Source organism: Octopus sinensis, linkage group LG25 (assembly GCF_006345805.1).
Source record: "Octopus sinensis linkage group LG25, ASM634580v1, whole genome shotgun sequence".
Taxonomy (NCBI): domain Eukaryota; kingdom Metazoa; phylum Mollusca; class Cephalopoda; order Octopoda; family Octopodidae; genus Octopus; species Octopus sinensis.
Genome location: NC_043021.1, coordinates 11,855,618 through 11,875,338, shown reverse-complemented (window position 1 = coordinate 11,875,338; position 19,721 = coordinate 11,855,618). Strand labels below are relative to the sequence as shown.

At 39.3% G+C, this 19,721-nt stretch overlaps 1 protein-coding gene across 1 annotated transcript in view; it reads right to left on the bottom strand.

Moving 5' to 3' along the window:
• LOC115224245 (argininosuccinate lyase) overlaps nt 1–19,721 on the bottom strand; it is a 50,101-nt gene that overhangs the window by 17,480 nt on the left and 12,900 nt on the right. The window contains exons 2-5 of the mRNA XM_029795049.2: nt 15,504–15,526; nt 11,543–11,671; nt 4,440–4,547; nt 3,027–3,113 (exon numbers count right to left, since the gene is read on the bottom strand). Of these exons, the coding sequence (XP_029650909.1) occupies nt 3,027–3,113; nt 4,440–4,547; nt 11,543–11,671; nt 15,504–15,526 (347 nt within the window). The remainder of the gene's footprint in view (nt 1–3,026; nt 3,114–4,439; nt 4,548–11,542; nt 11,672–15,503; nt 15,527–19,721) is intronic.

Genomic DNA, 19,721 nt, shown 5'->3' with positions numbered 1-19,721 from the left:
TTTTTGTTTCAGTCATTTGACTGCGGTCATGTTGGAGCACCGCCTTTAGTCGAGCAAATCAACCCCGGGACTTATTCTTTGTAAGCCTAGTACTTATTCTTTTGGTCTCTTTTGCAAAACCGCTAAGTTACGGTGATGTTAACACACCACCATCGGTTGTCAAGCGATGTTGGGAGGACAAACACAGACACACAAGCATATACACACACATACACATATATATATATACATATATATGACAGGCTTCTTTCAGTTTCCGTCTACCAAATCCACTCACAAGGTTTTGGTCGGCCCGAGGCTATAGTAGAAGACACTTGCCCAAGGTGCCACGCAGTGGGAATGAATCCAGAACCATGTGGTTGGTAAGCAAGCTACTTACCACACAGCCACTCCTGCACCTATACATACAGATGCATACAGGTACCTACACATACACGTGTGTGTGTCTTTGTGTCCATGTCTTCTTATCTTGATATCACATGCTAACTGTAAAAATGTCACACAAATGGTGCCGTTTATTTGTTTACAACCTTCAATGAACACATGTCTAACCACTGTACTGGTCACTATGTTTGAAAGACTATGAGGTACAAGATGATTTCTCACCTTTCACACTGTCCCTCTCTTTCACCTTTCACATTATCCCTCTCTCTAGTAAAGTCAAATCCCTAGCTGGCAACCAGAGGGGGAGGCTGTCCTCTCAGCCAATACACTGCTGTGGGATGACAATCTCTGGCGATGATGTTATTCCACGCTTTCCAATCCATGGCATGTAATGAGACAGAAAGGATTTGACAAAGACACCGCATTTGGAACACCTTGAGCTTGTTCAGGTCCTGTTTGAGGATGGTCCGGGTCTCAGAGCTGTGGAGGAGGACAGGCAGAACCAGAGTGCAAAAAAGACAGATCTTGGTCCTTAGGGAGATGTTGGGCTTTTCCAGACACACCATCTAAGGGATGCAAAGGTAGAAGCCTTTCTCTAATAGACACATCACATACATCCCTTAATTTCTGTTGAGTTCACTTGACAAATTTTAATAATCTCTCTCTCTCTCTCTCAAGACAGAGATTGCATTATTTCTATGCTGCCATCATTTTAGGGTGGCGAGCTGGCAGAAATGTTAGCACACTGGGCGAAATGCTTTGCAGTATTTCGTCTGCTGTTACATTCTGAGTTCAAATTCCGCCGAGGTCGATTTTACCTTTCATCCTTTCGAGGTCAATAAATTAAGCACCAGTTACGCACTGGTGTCGATGTAATCGACTTAATCCATTCGTCTGTCCTTGTTTGTCCCCTCTGTGTTTAGCCCCTTGTGGGTAGTAAAGAAATAGGTATTTTGTCTGCCGTTACGTTCTGAGTTCAAATTCCATCGAGGTTGACTCTGCCTTTCATCCTTTTGGGGTCTATTAAATAAATACCAGGTATGCACTGGGGTTGATCTAACCGACTTAATCCCTTTGTCTGTCCTTGTTTGTCCCCTCTATGTTTAGCCCGCTGTGGGCAATAAAGAAACAATTATTTCTATGCTGCCCTCATCTTAGCCATGTGCCTGTCACACAACAAACACACACACATACATGCACACAACTCTTTGAAAAAGGGTTTCAAACTTCACTGAATAACTCTGTCAAGCCAACATGTTCAACATTTCATTCTGTAAGCAATATCTAAAAAGAACTAAAATGTTGAATTATTTTACAAGTCTCTTGGCTCCTCACCACCTTTACATTTCACCTTTTCCCTTTGCATGACTTAGCAATTTAACTACTTTCATTAAACCTTTAGTGTTTAAACTGGCCTAATCTAGTTCAAAATATTCTACCTGTTTTATGTTAACACTGGCCAGATCTGGCCTCTCACACCTACCCTACAATATCATTAAAAAAACAAACAATCACAACACTGAAATCTCAAAACTATGAGATAAATAACACATGATTAATTAAAAACAATGTAAATATATTAAGAAGATGTACTTGCATAGCAAGTGACTTGATCTGAGATTGTGTGCTCAAACAAAAACAATTGCAGCATAGAAGGTGTTTATAAGCCATTTAAAAACACACAAAAACCGTTAAATTCACTTCAACATTTAAATTTTTTAATTTAAATTTAAATGTTGAAGATAATCTAACGGTTTTTGTGTGTTTTTAAATGGTTTATAAACACCTTCCATGCTGACATGTAAATAAACAAACATCACATTTGACAGAGTAATCTGAATGACAAAGGGTCCAAGAGGAAACTATGTAGAAGCCCACCAAAGGAACCGATCCTGTTTTGGGGTGGCAGACTGCATCTATTGTCCAGTTTCACAACCCCCACCTGGTCCTTTTGGTGCATGCTTTCAAGTCAGGTCTCTAGTTTGAGGAGATAACTACCACTCTTTCTACCACCAGTTTCAGAGGGCCCCAAAAGGAGTTATAAGCACTACTGTTCTTCCTCTGACTAAGCTATCAGAGATAGTAATGACATGCATAAGATCTGGTCATCAAATCTAAGTAGAGACTTCAAACTTGAAATATTCAAAGCCACAGTCGAACCAATTCTACTATATGGCTCAGAAACCTGGACGTTATCAAAGAAGCTTGAGAGGCGGTTGGATGGAACCTACACTCGCCTCCTTATGAGAGCTCAAAATCTCTCGTGGAAGCGCCATCCAACCAAAATGCAAATATATGGGAAATTACCACCTGTGCCATCTCTTGTGAAAGGTAGGAGAGTCCAGTTTGCTGGACATTGTTGTAGAGCTGAAAAAGAAGTAATTTCTACTCTTCTCCTCTGGAAGCCATCTACTCGCAATACCAGAGGGCGCACACTCTCCTACCCTGATGTAATCTCCAGGGATACAGGCATCCAGCAACAGGACCTCCGTAATGCTATGATGGACCGTGAAGTCTGGCGTAACATAGTAAATTCCATTGTCTCGACCACGGTCGAACAATGATGATGATGATCAGAGATTAGAAAAAACCCCCAAAAGACTCCTCAAATTAGGTAGAGAGTGACTATGCAGTTTACTAACCTTGTGAAGTCCCTCAACGATGAGATCGCATTCTTTTTCAGAAAGCAGTCCAATTTTCTGGATGGCCTTCGCATAAGCCACACTGCCCTGCCAACAGAAAGGTTAGTCATATGTAAGAAAAATTTAAACTTCAGAATCTGATTCACACTTGCATTTTTAGATTCTTAGATGAAATCTTCATGGAACCATTTGAAGATTTCAATTTTCGTTCCAAAGCCATTCCACATTTAAATTAATTTTGCTTAAGCCCAAAATAGAATTTAACCCTTTCGTTACTGTATTTATTTTGAGATGCTCTGTGATTCTTTCAATTATTTTAAATATAACAAAGAATTTAGTAAAATAATTCAATTATCATTAAGCTAGTGTTAAGAACATAAATTGCAACTAAGGTTTGGTGGAAGATTTTAATGAAAAACTTATGAAAACAAGACATTTGTACTACAGTGTCAGAGCCGGTTTTGGCCGGGTTGGTAACGAAAGGGTTAATACTGTTTTTAAATTTTGGCACAATAAGTTCAGTGGTTGACGTCAGTCAATTACAGTGACCCCAGTGCTCAAGTGGTACTTATTTTATCGACCCCAAAAGGATGAAAGAAGGCGAAGCTGACCTTGATGAACTGAGAGCATAAAGATGGACAGAATGTCGCTAAGCATTTCGTCCGGCATGCTAACAATTCTGCCAGCTCACCCCACTTTGGCCCTAAATATCATTTGATATTAAATGGTCATTGAAGGCAGTGAGCTGGTAGAAGTGTTACCACACTGGTTGAAATCCTTAGCAGCATTTCATCTGTCTTTACATTCTGAGTTCAAGGTCTGCTACGGTCGACTTATCCTTTTAGGGTTGTTAAAATAAGGACCAGTTGAAACTGGGGTCAAATTGCTGGCTTTATGCCAAAGTTTGAAATCAATATTAAATGGTTGTTCTGTACTACTGAAATAAGCATAACTGCATCTTTATAGGTGACCACCACAATACATCAATTTGATTTACATGAAACAAGTAATAAATACATTAATTTATAATAAAGATAGGATCTTAGAGAGAGAAGGGAAGGAAACATAAAGAAGGTGAGGGAGGAGACAGAAGGTGCAAGGGAGGAGACAAGAGAAGGTGCGAGGAAGGAGACAGAAGGTGCGAGGGAGGAGACAACAAGGTGCGAAGGAGGAGACAAGAAGGTGTGAGGGAGGAGGGAGGAGACAGAAGAAGGTGAGAGGGAGGAGACAGGAGAAAGTACAAGGGAGGAGACAGGAGAAGGTGCAAGGGAGGAGACAAGAGAAGGTGCGAGGGAGGAGACAAGAGAAGGTGTGAGGGAGGAGACAGGAGAAGGAGGAGGGAGGAGACAAGAGAAAGTGCGAGGGAGGAGACAAGAAAGGCGAAGATTAAAAGTAAAAAATTAAGTAACTTACCTGAAGGTCCTCTTCCCACATTCGTTTATCATAACTAATAGAGGCATTGAACTTTTCCATGATAGGATCAATTTTCCCAGAAAATCTACCACCCCAGAGTTTTCCAGCCTGAAATACAGACACAAAAATCTTAGAATGGCAAAATATATAGATATATATATGTGTGTGTGTGTTATCTCACTTCAACTTAATACATACTTTTGTGTTCCTTTGTCTTGACATAGTGTGATGTTTATAAACAAACGACACTAAGCAAGTTATATCATTTATTTCCAATGATCCGTAAAAAACATGTCATGCCTTGTGGAAATATCACTTGATTGGAAATAGGTAAGGGTTGGCAACACGAATGGCATCAAGCTGTATAAAGTTTGCCTCGACAAATTCCGTCTGTCTTATACATGCAAAGAAAAGTGGACACTGAAACGATGATGGCAGGAGAATTCCTTAGTCAAAAAAAGCTTGTTTATCATTTAACTAGCAGTATAGCCCGGCGATGCGCGAATTTGTTTTTAAGTTGCGCTTAAAACGGCACACTTTGATGTCGCGTTAACAAAGTTTTGAGATAGTTTCAATCATTGAAAAGTAAAAATTTTGCATTATATAGCTTGTTGTTCTCTTTAAGTGAACATTTTTCTGGTTGAAATACACCGAAAAATGGCGACACTGCAGTAAAAAAAACGTAAAGAATAGGGGTTTTCATAGAAAATAAACACCTTTTTGATGTAAATAATTTTTGGTGTTAACATGGTCCGATTTGAATTTTATCTTCTACGGAATGAAGAGCAAGCCTTCTATCATACTCTCAATTTTGGTCAACTTGCGCTGCAGGGTCTCGGAGGAGATAGTGTTAGTTGAAGGCTACCAAACCTGCCACACACAGACAACTTCAGCTTTATATATAGAGATTATATGATCACACGCCACACATCCTTTTCCAAGTAAGATTTATCTTAATAATTACGATGCGCACTTTTCGAAGCAAGGTAATATTTCCCCCCATGGTCCAACATATTTTTACAGAATATTGGAAATGAATGACATTCGTTAACAACATTATGCAATGTCAAGACAAGGAGACACAAACACACACAAATATATATATTTATATATATATATATATATATATATCGGCCAAAATTGCGAGGATGATCCGGTTCTTGACTGAGGATAAAAGGCTTCGAATGACCCGTCCTTGTTTTTTTGTATTGGCTATCTGGATGTTTGTTGTCCCTTTTGTATCACCTAGTTGTCCGGATGTTTTGCGTTCTTGTCCCATTTTGTATATTATTTTATATATATGTATATATATGTGTTTCTCCATTTTCTTATTTGTAATATAAATTAATGGTAAACCATTTCTTTACTTTCACCCATTTAATACAATAAATGAGTTTTTATTGCATTGCAATTAAAGACACTTGTGTATTAATAATTTGGGTATTATACCAACAGTATATTGGATAAGTATTATCTCTTAGAGGGTTGGATCCACAACCCCTAACTTGGTGTGTGTGTCTATATATATATATATATATCATCATCATCATCATTGTTTAACGTCTGTTTTCCATGCTAGCATGGGTTAGATGGTTCAACTGGGGTCTGGGAAGCTAGGAAGCTGCACCAGGCCCCAATCTGATCTGGCAGTGTTTCTACAGCTGGATGCCCTTCCTAACACCAACCACTCCAAGAGTGTAGTGGGTGCTTTTTATGTGTCACTGGCACAGGGGCCAGAGGCGCTGGTATCGACCACGATCAGATGGTGCTTTTAACACATATGTGTATGTATGTATGTATGTGTGTATATATATATATATATATATATCTATATGAAAGAATGGAGATAATTCATTCAACTACTCAAATATATATATATAATAATGAATTTCTTTTGGCCTCTGTCAACCAAATCCACTCAAGACTTTGATTAGCCCAGGGCTGTTGTAGATGTCACTTGCCCAAGGTGCAATGCAATGGGACTGAACCCGAAACCACATGGTTTGGAAACTAGCTTCTTAACCACACAACCATGCCTGCACCTATAAATCAGACAAGCATTGTTTTGAACAATTCAATCAGATGAAGGAGTCAAATCTGTGGCAAAAACAACTGAATCCTGGAAGTGTTTGTTGAAACTAAATGCATTTTAATCAACTCAGTAATTCTGTCATTAGAATTAATTAATAATTAAAAAAAAAACAAAAAAAACAGTTGATGGCAAGGTTATAAAAAGAACAATAATAGACACAATAGACAATAATTACAAAAGCTGATGAGAGTGGGTCAGTTAATTTTGAATAATTCAGGGACACCATTAACGTGAAAAATCAATAAGTTTGTTCTTAAAATATTTACTGCATTAAGCATTAAAAATACTAACTATAAATAATCATATGGTGCAAAAAAAAAAAATTGATATAAGTCAATGGTTAATATCATGCTTTTATCTTTTTGGGACATGTTTTGGTGTTATTCTGACCTCATCAGTGTAGCATGGTCTTCAGTATTTTTGGTAATGGAGTGTTAAATGAATAGGAAGGAAAATGTACAAGACTACATTTAATGGAAAGGGAAACAATATTTTTTAGAGAATTCAAAAATACTACAAGTGCATCCATGGTTGTGTGGTTAAGAAGGTCGCATGCCAACCACATGGTTTTGGGTTCAGTCCTACTATATGGCACTTTGGGGAAAGTGTCTTCAACTATAGCCCCAGGCCAACAAAAGTCTTGTGAGTGGATTTGGTAGACAGAACCTGAAAGAAGCATGTGTGTGTGTGTGTGTGTGTCTTCTTGTTTTGACATGAAGTGAGAACTGGCCAGAGGAAGGGCATCCAGCTATAGAAAATCTACCTCAACCAATTCCATCTGTCCTATGTAAGCATGGAAAAATGGACATTTAAATACTGATGATGATGATGACTATTCACAAAAAAAGCAATCAATAAGTTTTAGCGTGTCTAAAAAGGCATGAGACATTAAAAGATCAATGGTCTTATGGATATCATCATCAACGATCAAAATCGTTTCCACCCCCCACCTCGACATATGTTTGAAATACGTTGTAAATGTCCAAGCTTATTACTGTGACAAGACCAGAAAATACAGATCCTACTAATCTAGTGGTTTCACAAGATTATTCAGGTTCAACGAAGCGGATTTAGAATTACCATGGTGATCAGAAAGGGATTAAGAACCTAGAATTAACAAACACTCTTCCAAGACACGAAAGAGTGAAATTAGGTTAGTTTAAACCATTTTTTTTTTTTGCTCCACAATAAATTTTACTGAAAAACGCCGCCTTTGTTTCAAATATTTTTTGTTTTTTCAAATGATGAATTTACTCTTTTACTTGTTTCAATCGTTTGACTGCGGCCTTGCTGGAGCACCGCCTTTTAGTCGAGCGAATCGACCCCAGGACTTATTCTTTGTAAGCCTAGTACTTATTCTATCGGTCTATTTATGACGAACCGCTAAGTTACGTGGACGTAAACACACCAGCATCGGTTGTCAAGCGATGTTGGGAGTCAAACACAGAAACACACACACACAAGTATATATATATATATATATATATATATTATATATATATATATATATATATATATGACGGGCTTCTTTCAGTTTCCGTCTGCTAAATCCATTCACAAGGCTTTGGTCGGCCCGAGGCTATAGTAGAAGACACTTGCCCAAGGTGAAATGCAGTGGGACTGAACCCTGAACCCTGTGGTTGGTAAGCAAGCTACTTACCACACAGCCACTCCAGCACCTATATAGTAAAATAACTTTTGTCATTATTAAGCAAGTGTTCAGAACATAAATTGCCATGAAATTTTTATGGAAAGTTTTAATTTAGATCACTTTGAGGCAAGTGAAATCAAAATCATACTGGATTGCGAAGACCTGTTGAGGCAAGCAAAATCGAAATCAAACTCGGTGACTGGCATCTGTTGCTAGTGGAGTGCTAAGAGTACCATACGAGTGAGATCGTTACCAGAGCAACAACCTGGCCTTTGTGCCGATGGCATGTTAAAAACACCATTCGAGCACGATCATTACCTGCATCGCCTTACCAGCACTTGTGCTGGTGGCTCGTGAAAAAAACATTCGAGCGAGATCGTTGCCAGTGCCGCTGGGCTGGCTACTGTGCAGGTGGCACATAAAAAGCACCATTTGAGCATGGCCGTTGCCAGTATCACCTAACTGGCCCTCATGCCGGTGGTACATAAAAGCACCCACTACACTCTTGGAGTGGCTGGCGTTAGGAAGGGCATCCAGCTGTAGAAACTCTGCCAGATCAGATAGTAGTCTGGTTCACCAGGCCTCAGTCAAATCATCCTACCCATGCTAACATGGAAAGCGGACGTTAAACGATGATGATGATCATCATCATCATAGAACAAACTGGTTAGATCTGACCTCTCAAACATACTCTGCAATCATGGCTGGCTTGAGGTTAAGAAACATTGATACAGCTGTTAAACTTGCCTAAACCTTTAGCCTTTAAACCAGCCATATCTGGCTCAATTATTCTGCTTTACACCCAAACTAGCTAGATCTGATTTCTGAAACCTATCATATGATATCATTCTAAAAATATACAATCACATCATTGAAATCTCTAAGCTATGAAACAATGCATGGTTAATTGAAGACAATGTAAATAAATAAACATTACATTTGATTGAGTAATATGGACACTAAACGGTTAAAATGTTGACAAGGTCCACTAAGCATTGTTTGATTAAAAAAAATTGTTAACCAATATCAATACAAGCTGGATATATAACTGATCTGGAAAACAAGAGATCAGGGCTAGAGCAAATATTGGCCAAAAGATGTAGCTGCATGGTTAAAAAAGTTTGCTTTGCAATCACACAGTTCTGATTCAATCCCACTGTATGGTATCTTAGAAGAGTTTCTGTGGTTTTTTTTTTGTTTTCTAACATAGTCTAGAGCAGTGCTTTTCAATCTTTTTGCTGGAGCGGAACCCCAAGGAAACATTCCACTGGCTCGAGGAACCCCTGTGCAATAATTTAATAGTCTTATGCACACATATCTGCACAGGAGAATTAAAAATTACTGCCGATTTTAGCAGTTTTGTAACTTCTTGCGGAACCCCTAGACTGTACTGGCAGAACCCTAAGGTTCCGCGGAACCCTGGTTGAAAACCACTGGTCTAGAGTATGTATGTACCTTTCCATGATGTACACCAGCTTATGATATTAACATCAACTAGACCCAATAAACTAGTGCTTCCAAACAAAAATATCCTGTAAGGATCTTTTGTCACTTGTGCAGTTATTTTCTTGACCCTTTTTCCATCATAAATACAGAGGGCTAGGGACAGATCTGCTGGAAACTTATATCCAATGAAGCTATTGATCACAAAATGCGATTTGAAATAGTAAAAAGATTTCAAGATAACACACTTGTGACTAATTGTAAATCTCTCAATGAGAGATATTCAGCAGGACAAATGTTGCTGTAATTTAGCCCCAGGAGACATCATCTCCAGCTGGCTGTACAACATGATCTGTGTCCTTATATATTTTCAAACAAGGGCAGTTAGCACACCCAACAGTTATTCTGTGCTGATAAAGGGAAATAACCTGGAAATCGCGATACACAGATATTGTTTTGATCTGAGTGGGGGTGCTAAAAGCCCTTGTTCGAAAATATAAAGACACAGATCGTGTCTTATAGCTAGGTGGAGACGATGTCTCCTGGGGCTAAATCACAGTAGCGTTTGTCCTAAACCAGGACTGCCATGTTATGTTGGCAAATAATCTTTACTCAACACACTTGTTTCTTTTGTGTTACCTTTCACTCATTTCAATCATTGGACTGTGGCCATGCTGGGGCACCACCATGAGGGTTTTAGTCAAAAGAAACCAAACCTAGTACTTATTTTCAAGTCTGATATTTATTCTATCAGTCTCTTTTGCCAAATCAATCAATAAGTTACAAGAACATTAACACAGACACAGACACACTTTATATGTGGCTGTGTGGTAAGTAGCTTGCTTACCAACCACATGGTTCCGGGTTCAATCCCACTGCGTGGCACCTTGAGCAAGTATCTTCTGCTATAGCCTTGGGCTGACCAAAGCTTTGTTAGTGTACTGAGTAGATTGAAGCTGAAAGCCTGTTGTATATATATATGTGTGTGGGTGTCTTTGTGTCTGTGTTTGCACCATCCCACCACCACCACCACCACTGGTTGGCAATCAGTGTTGGTATGTTTATATCCTTGTAACTTAGCAGACTGGCAAAAGAGACCAATAGAATAAGTACCAGGCTTAAAGGGAAAAAAAAGTACTGGAGTTGAGTCATTTGGCTAAAATTCTTCAAGGTGGTGCCCCAGCATGGCCACAGTTTGAAACCTGTAAAAAGGTATATGTGTGTACACACACACACACATATACATACACACACACACACACACATACATGCATGCACATACACACACTCATACAATTGGTGTCCATACAGTTTCTGTCAGAAAATTCACTCACAAGACATTGTTTGGCCCAGAGCCGTAGTAGAAGCTCAAGGTGCCACACATTGGGGCTGAACCTGAAACCATGTAGTTGCAATTAACCTTCTTAATCATACATCCACACCTGCACATTGCTGTTTGTTTGATCCTTTGCATATATATATATATATATATATATATAACGGGAAGCTTTATGAAAATAAACAAAAGACGAAGGCAGGTGGAATACAAACAAACAATTGTATTAGTATGGCGCTCAGGAATATAAATAAAACAAGTCTTTTACGTTTCGAGCCTATGCTCTTCAACAGAAAGATACACAGAAAAGAAACACGGAGAGAAACAGGGAGAGAAAAAAAATGCGTGCAGAGGCTAGCGAATCAACATGGCGATCTGTATATATATATATATATAGTCGCAGTACAGGAAGGGAGTAAAAATGAATATACAAAAAAAAAGGGAAAAATATATACTGAAAAAAAAAATTTTACAAGGGTAAAAAAGGTTGGAGGGAATAAACAAGGAAAAAATTAAGCAAGTGGTTGAAAGAGATCGTTAAGAAGTAAGTGTTAATGGTCCCAGACTTGATTAAATTTTACCTCTGCTTTCTTTTCAGAAGTTGGTGATGTTGGCTCCACAGTCTCAGAGTTGCGGGGGCGTTTAGCTTCTAATGGCATGGTGCTCTCTTCGGAAGGATGCTTACCAGAATCCATTTTCTCCACTGCAGTCTAATCATAACAGTTCAAGAGTTAATAAGAAAGTTCCCCCCGCAAACAATAATAATAATAATAATAATAAATAAATAAAAGAAAGAACAAAAAAAAAACTCAACAAACATGACGGATATTGAATGAACACTTCCCAGACAAGCACACACAGCACACGTATCTTGAATTTATAAATGACTAGCAGTATCGCCCGGCGTTGCCCGGGTTTGTAAGGGAAATAACAATATAAGCATTTTTAGAGATGTAAAGTATAATAGCCATCTCAATATGGCTAACCACAAAGGGGGGGGAGTGTTACTGTAGCTTTATACGTTCTGAGATTTAATAATAAATTTTTAGAGAGTTACTTCCCTTATATATGCCAAAAATGCATTAAAAATGGGAAAAATTGATGGTAAATTTTTTTTTAAATCGTAGACTCATCGTAGACGCACGCTAATACCCAGAAGGGCTCAATATGAATCACGACTATAAGATACCCGGTTTTGGTTAAACTGCACCGCAAAATGTGGGAGTAGTTAGGAATCTAAATCGTAGGAGACACACAGCACACAACCTCTCTTTTATATATAAAGATAATGGGGCAGTCTTGGGTTTGATCCCAATGTGTGATATCTTGACCAAGTGTCTTTACTCTAACTTTGGCCCAATCGAGGTCTTGTGAATGGCACTGGGTAGATGGAAAATGTATCAAAGCTTATTGGATGTATCGTACCCCTAATTTTAAGGACCAGCCTTGTCTCAATGTGTTAAACCAATCTGGCTTCCTGGCACAATGAGGGCTTCATTTAAGCTGATCAAAGGAACAGCCTGCTCGTGAAATTAATGTGCAAGTGGCTGAGCACCCCACAGACACATGTACCCTAACTCAGTTCTCTGGGTGGATTCAGCACAACACAGAATGTAACAAGGCTGGCCCTTTGAATTGTATGTACAACTCACTTCTACCAGCTTACTGGACTGGCCTGGACTGGAGCAATGTGAAACAAGTGTTTTGCTCAAGGATACAATGGGCCACCAGGGATCAAACTCACGACCTTACGATTGTGAGCCAAAACCCTAACCACTTAGCCACACACTTCCACATATCTGTGGAATACTCAGCCACTTATATTATACAGGTACAACACTGATTTTCAAAACCTTTGGTACCAAGGCATTTCTAGATTATCAATTTTTCCAAAACTGAGGGTCATCTCTTCTCAGCACTAAATAAATATTAAATTTACTTGAATAATTAAATAAAATACAGCTTCCTGTACATAAGTATAAATGATACTGTGCAAAGTACTGTGAAACAGGGCTGCCCAGTAAACTAGTCTGGTAGCCACAAAAATTTGAAGTTCCTATTTATAAATTAATGCAGATTACACTAGTAACATTAAAAAAATTGTTTTTTGTCTTTGGTCTGTAAATGTTATTTCCTATTTGCTTCTGTCTAGAAATCAAAGGAAATCACTACTATTTCCTTTAAACTTTGCTTTTCTGACCTGGACATCAAGGTCTCGAAACGATGATGATGATGATGATTCTGTTTTTTGTCTGAAGAAAGGGGCTGTGTGCCCATGGTCATCACAGACCCCCAACTTACTGACTTCTGAGGTTAATAAGTTAATGCTATGCTACTTTTAAACAACATGCAGGACAAAAACAGAAATATGGATAGGGAGGAATTTTCAGAGGGTGGAAGGTATGGGTGGAATGGTTACAGCAGGGGGTGGGGTGGGGTTAGACACAATACAGTTGGAAAGGGAAGAAGGACAAGTGAGCCTGAGCAGAATGGCCATGAGACCAGCCAACTCTGAAGAGGGGGCGCTATAGTAGTGATGGTGGTGGCCATCATTGTTGTCTTGGTGGAGACAATGAGAAGAGAGCACATTTGTGGACCAGAGTATGGAATGTAGTGACGGGAAACTCCATGCCAACATTGAAACCAAACCAGGTTTCAAAGTTATTTTCATGAGAATGTTTTTCTTTCCTCAACCATCCGAATGTGGCCGTAGCCAGTACCGTATTGACTGGCCTCCGTGCCGGTGGCACGTAAAAAACACCATCCGAGCGTGGCCGTTCGCCAGCCTCGTCTGGCACCTGTGTCGGTGGCACATAAAATCACCCACTACACTCTTGGAGTGGTTGGCGTTAGGAAGGGCATCCAGCTGTAGAAACACTGCCAGATCTGACTGGCCTAGTGCAGCCTTCGGGCTTCCCAGACCCCAGTTGAACCGTCCAACCCATGCTAGCATGGAAAGCGGACGTTAAACGATGATGTGGTGTTTTCCAAGTATAGTTCAGACAAATTTCCAAGATATGTGAAACTGAGGTATGATGTTAGCAAGTGAAACATCAACAGATGGCGAGGCACAACACCCACAGACCAAGAGCTAGTGCACAACCCAGTGACTCATTTTGTTTAAAAATATTACAGCTAACGTAAGGTAAATAGAAGGGAGATTGCAGGGGGTGCTACTTATAAACAGTAACTGCATCAGGGTCATTTTACACACACACACCATTAAAATAAAAAATGACAAATATTTTGCACAAAAGAACAGAAACATTTCCTACAAAAATAATTCCATTTAACCCTTCTGATGTGGTTTTATTAACGAAAGATACTTTCCAAGTGTTTTAATTCATTTTTTTTTTTTCCATTTTTTTAAATAATGAAGAATTTGGTTGGATGAGAAGATGGATTAAATAAGATAGAATACTCTGTTATTAAGCTAGTCTTTTGGAATGTAAGAAAAAAAGTGGTTCTTGTATAAAATTACGATGGAAAGTTTTAATTTAAATATAAACACTGTAAAGCAGTGATCCCCAAACATTTTTAGGGGTGGGGGCAGTACTGCCCACTTTAGGAACCACAGCCATAAAGGAAACAATTTTGAATCGTAGAACGAGGAGAAATTACTGGTTGCTATTGAAAGGACGAAACCTTTTGTTATCAAATTTCTGTTGAAAGCTACTACCCTTTTCTCAACTAATTTGGAAAATTAAAGAAGAAATCAATAAAATAACTCGTTATCAAGCTGGTGTTTGAAACATGAGTTAATATGAAGCTTTGGTGGAAGGTTTCAATTTAAATCATTTAAATCACATAGGCGCAGGAGTGGCTGTGTGGTAAGTAGCTTGCTAACCAACCACATGGTTCCGGGTTCAGTCCCACTGCATGGCATCTTGGGCAAGTGTCTTCTGCTATAGCCCCGGGCCGACCAATGCCTTGTGAGTGGATTTGGTAGACGGAAACTGAAAGAAGCCTGCCGTATATATGTATATATATATATATATATGTATGTGTTTGTGTGTCTGTGTTTGTCTCCTTAGCATTGCTTGATAACCGATGCTGGTGTGTTTACGTCCCCATCACTTAGCGGTTCGGCAAAAGAGAGCGATAGAATAAGTACTGGGCTTACAAGAATAAGTCCCGGGGTCGATTTGCTCGACTAAAGGCGGTGCTCCAGCATGGCCGCAGTCAAATGACTGAAACAAGTAAAAAGAGAAAGAAGAGAACCCTGTTGTTACCAACCCGTTTGAGACCATCCCTAGACCTAGGACACAGACATCCTGTTATAAAGTGATCTAAATAAAAATCTCCCATCAAAATTTCTCGTTAATTGAAGTTCCAAGCACCAGCTTAATAACCACAAAGTTATTTTACTAGATCCTAATTATTTTTAAAATTAATTGAAACAAAGGGAATATATTTCAGCAAAAATATGGTAACGAAAGGGTTAAAATAGAAGGGAGCTCTTTGGTATCAAAGGGGTTAAAATAGAATTTTATATAAAATGTACAGTTATGAGGTGAAGGAGAAGATTAAGAATTTACTTACTTCTTCAGACATGTTAGCAGTTTCTGTAAAAACAAAATAATAATAATAATTAATATATTATAATTATGTTTTTGAAATATATAAATATATGTGAAATATTTAGTATAATTTAAAATTTAGAGCCACCCCTTTGTTTCTCGTTAACTTTCATAATAACATCTTTTTTTAATGAAATTTTAGAGATAGGTTTTTGAAGGAGCAGGCGCGGCTGTGCGGTAAGAAACTTGCTTTCCAACCACAAGGTTCTGGGTTCAGTCCCACTGCATGGCACCTTGGGCTGACCAAAGTCTTGTGGGTGGATTTGGTAGATGGAAACCAACAGGAGCCCATTGTGTGTGTGTGTGTGTGCGCACACTTATGTTTGCCCCACCACCACCACCACTTGCCAACTAATTTTGGTGCACTTATGCACCTCATAACTTAGCAATTCGGCGAAAGGAACCGACAGAATAAGTATCAGGCTTAAAAAAATAAGTCCTGGGGTGATCTAGAACCTATATTTTTTTTTTTTAACCCAGGACTTGTTCTCTTGGTTTCTTTTGCCAAACTGCTAAGTTACACAGAGGTAAATACAGCAACATTGGTTGTCAAGTGGTGATGGGGGAGGGGCAAACACAGACACACAACGGGCTTCTTTCAGTTTCCATCTACATTCAACAGACACAGTTACGCTCAACAAAAACCAAGCAGAACACAGTGTGACTAATATGCAAAACAGCTGTGCTTCTTAACCATTCAACCATACTACGCCTTACACAAGCACATATACACACACACACATACATACATATACACGTGCACACACATACATATACACATGCACACACACACACATACCCACACACACGAATCTAGGTTGGTTTGTCGGTCACAATTTGTGTGCATTCCATTTTGTTCAATACAATTTAGTCCATAACAGTTTATCTAAATTAGTCAATTTATCCAGAACGATATGGAGCATGTGTGTATGCGTGTGTATTTAACAGTCTGTGGTGCGTATCAATGCTGCATGTGTGTGTGTGTGTGTGGAGGGTTAAGCAGTGGTGGCGGGATAAACGCATACACCAAGACACACGCACACACACACACACACACATATATACACAACAGGCTTCTCTCAGTTTCCGCCTACCCAATCAACTAACAAGGCTTTGGACAGCACGAAGCTATAGCAGAAGAAACTTGCCCAAGGTGACATGCAGTGGAAATGAATCTGGAACCTATTTCTTTACTACCCACAAGGGGCTAAACACAGAGGGGACAAACAAGGACATACAAACGGATTAAGTCGATTATATCGACCCCAGTGGGTAACTGGTACTTAATTTATCGACCCCGAAAGGATGAAAGGCAAAGTCGACTCGGCGATATTTGAACTCAGAACGTAGCGGTAGACGAAATACGGCTACGCATTTCGCCCGGCGTGCTAACGGTTCTGCCAGCTCACCACCTTATCAATCTGGAACCATGTGGTTAGGATGTCTGTGGGTGTGTGTGATTAATTCTAATGCATCCAACAGTCCATGCTGCATGTGCACATATATGTGCATGCATGTGTTTAACATCCTGTTCTACATGTGCGCATTTGACAGTCTATGGTTAGTGTGTATGGGAACGCTTATGTCTAGCCCATGTATGCATACATTTAACAGTTTTGTTGCATGTACATATGTGTGTCTGTATGTGTATGTATGCGCATGTTAAGCAGTGTATGATGATTGTATGTATGTCTGGATGTTTAACAGATGTTATTTCACCCCATCTGTCACTCCCTACAGTTTGATGCTCTGATATTTCGAAGCATACTTCTGAACCCCATTCCAAAGAAAGGTAATCCTTCTGACCCATGCGACGAGCATCCTGTTGCTCTAATTTCTAGCATCCCAAGGTAACGGAGACAATCGTTAACAATGTCTTTCTCCAACATCACAAAACTCTAATTTTCTGCCCACACTCTGAGACCACCAGTATCGCTTCTTGCAGAGCTGGATTCACTGATGACCATCTCTCTTGTGTCACGCTTCAGAGAAGTCTAATGGAAGCGATGTTGCAGTGCTAGATGTCAGCAAAACCTTTGATTAGGCACATGTGCAAGGACTGTATCCCAAAGGCTTGCCTTTTCCTTCGGGGTCAAAAATTCTATGACATTCAAGTTTGGTATCTCTGACAAATAGACACACACACAATTGCAGCATGGAATTTTCTCAAGACAACTTGTCCGACCTTCCTATAGGCATCCCCTTTGAGAAACACTGATTTAACCTAAATTTGAGTCACCGGCAAAAGAAGGAATAAAGATAGACTATTTTTCTATTCCAAAGAAAAACAATTTCCTACGGCTTTATCGATCGCATTCTCGAGATCCTAGAAGCCATACACACACATACACACAGACAGAAGGGATTTTATATAAGATATATATGATGGGCTTCTTTCAGTTTCCATCTACCAAATCCACTCACAAGGCTTTCGTCGGCCCCAGGCTATAATAGAAGATACTTGCCCAAGGTGCCACGCAGTGGGACTGAACCCAGAACCATGTGGTTGGCAAGCAAGCTACTTTATTTCATCGAATTGACAATAAAATAAGTACCAGTTGAACATTGGGGTCGATGTAATTAACTTATCCCCTCCCCCAAAATTGCCGCCCGTGTGGCAAAATTTAAAACTATTATTATTATTATTATTAGCATGCCAGGGAAAATACTTGGTGGTCTTTCATTTGTCTTTACATTCTGAGTTCAAATTCTGCTGCAGTCGACTTTATCTTTCATCCTCCTGGGGTCGATGTAATTGACTTATCCCCTCCCCCAAAATTGTAGTCCTTGTGGCAAAATTTAAGACCATTATCATTATTATTATTATTAGCATGCCAGGGAAAATGCTTGGGTCTTTCATCTGTCTTTACATTCTGAGTTCAAATTCTGCTGCAGTCGACTTAACCTTTCATCCTCCTGGGGTTGATAAAATAAGTACCAGTTGAACATTGGGGTCGATGTAATTGATTTATCCCCTCCCCCAAAATTGCAGCCCGTGTGGCAAAATTTAAAACCATTATCATTATTATTAGCATGCCAGAGAAAATGCTTGGGTCTTTCATCTGTCTTTACATTCTGAGTTCAAATTCTGCTTCAGTCGACTTTATCTTTCATCCTCCTGGGGTCGATGTAATTGACTTATCCCCTCCCCTAAAATTGTAGCCCTTGTGGCAAAATTTAAAACCATTATCATTATTATTATTATTAGCAAGCCAGGGAAAATGCTTGGCGGACTTTCATCTGTCTTTACATTCTGAGTTCAAATTCTGCTGCAGTCGACTTTATCTTTCATCCTCCTGGGGTCGATGTAATTGATTTATCCCCTCCCCCCAAATTGCAGCCCTTGTGGCAAAATTTAAAACCATTATCATTATTATTATTATTATCATTATTATTATTATTAGCATGCCAGGGAAAATGCTTGGTGGTCTTTCATCTGTCTTTACATTCTGAGTTCAAATTCTGCTGCAGTCGACTTAACCTTTCATCCTCCTGGGGTCGATAAAATAAGTACCAGTTGAACATTGGGGTCGATGTAATTGACTTATCCTCTCCCCCAAAATTGCAGCCCTTGTGGCAAAATTTAAAACCATTATTATTATTATTATTAAGGCGGCGAGCTGACAGAATCGTTAGCACACTGGGCAAAATGATTAGTCGTATTTCATCTGCTGCTACATTCTGTGTTCAAATTCCACTGAGGTCTTTGCCTTTCATTCTTCTGGGTGGGGGGTCAGTGAAATGAGTACTAGTTATGCGCTGGGGGTCAATGTAATTTTGCCTAGAGTAGAAAAAAATTATAATTATCATCTTTAATTTATTCCCCCCCCCCATTTTATTGAAACCATGCATATATTGTATTACCATATGTACCGATGCCAGAACGTTCTAAATCAACGTAAATATCTTAAACAGATGCAGACATTCAATATGTTACCAGCACCACGCACACACACACACACACATGTCTAATATGTGTCACTCTCACATATAAGAGAAGTCCTCGCTAGCTGTGTAACAGTAGCTGTGTCTTCCCTTAGCTGTTGGTTAGATTAACCCAACAAGTTGGTCCTGCATACACAATGCAAGTCAAGAAAAAAACAGTACATGCATGTGTGTATATGTGTGTGTGAGAGAGAGACTGCGTGTGCACGTGTGTTTGTACAGTATTAATCATATC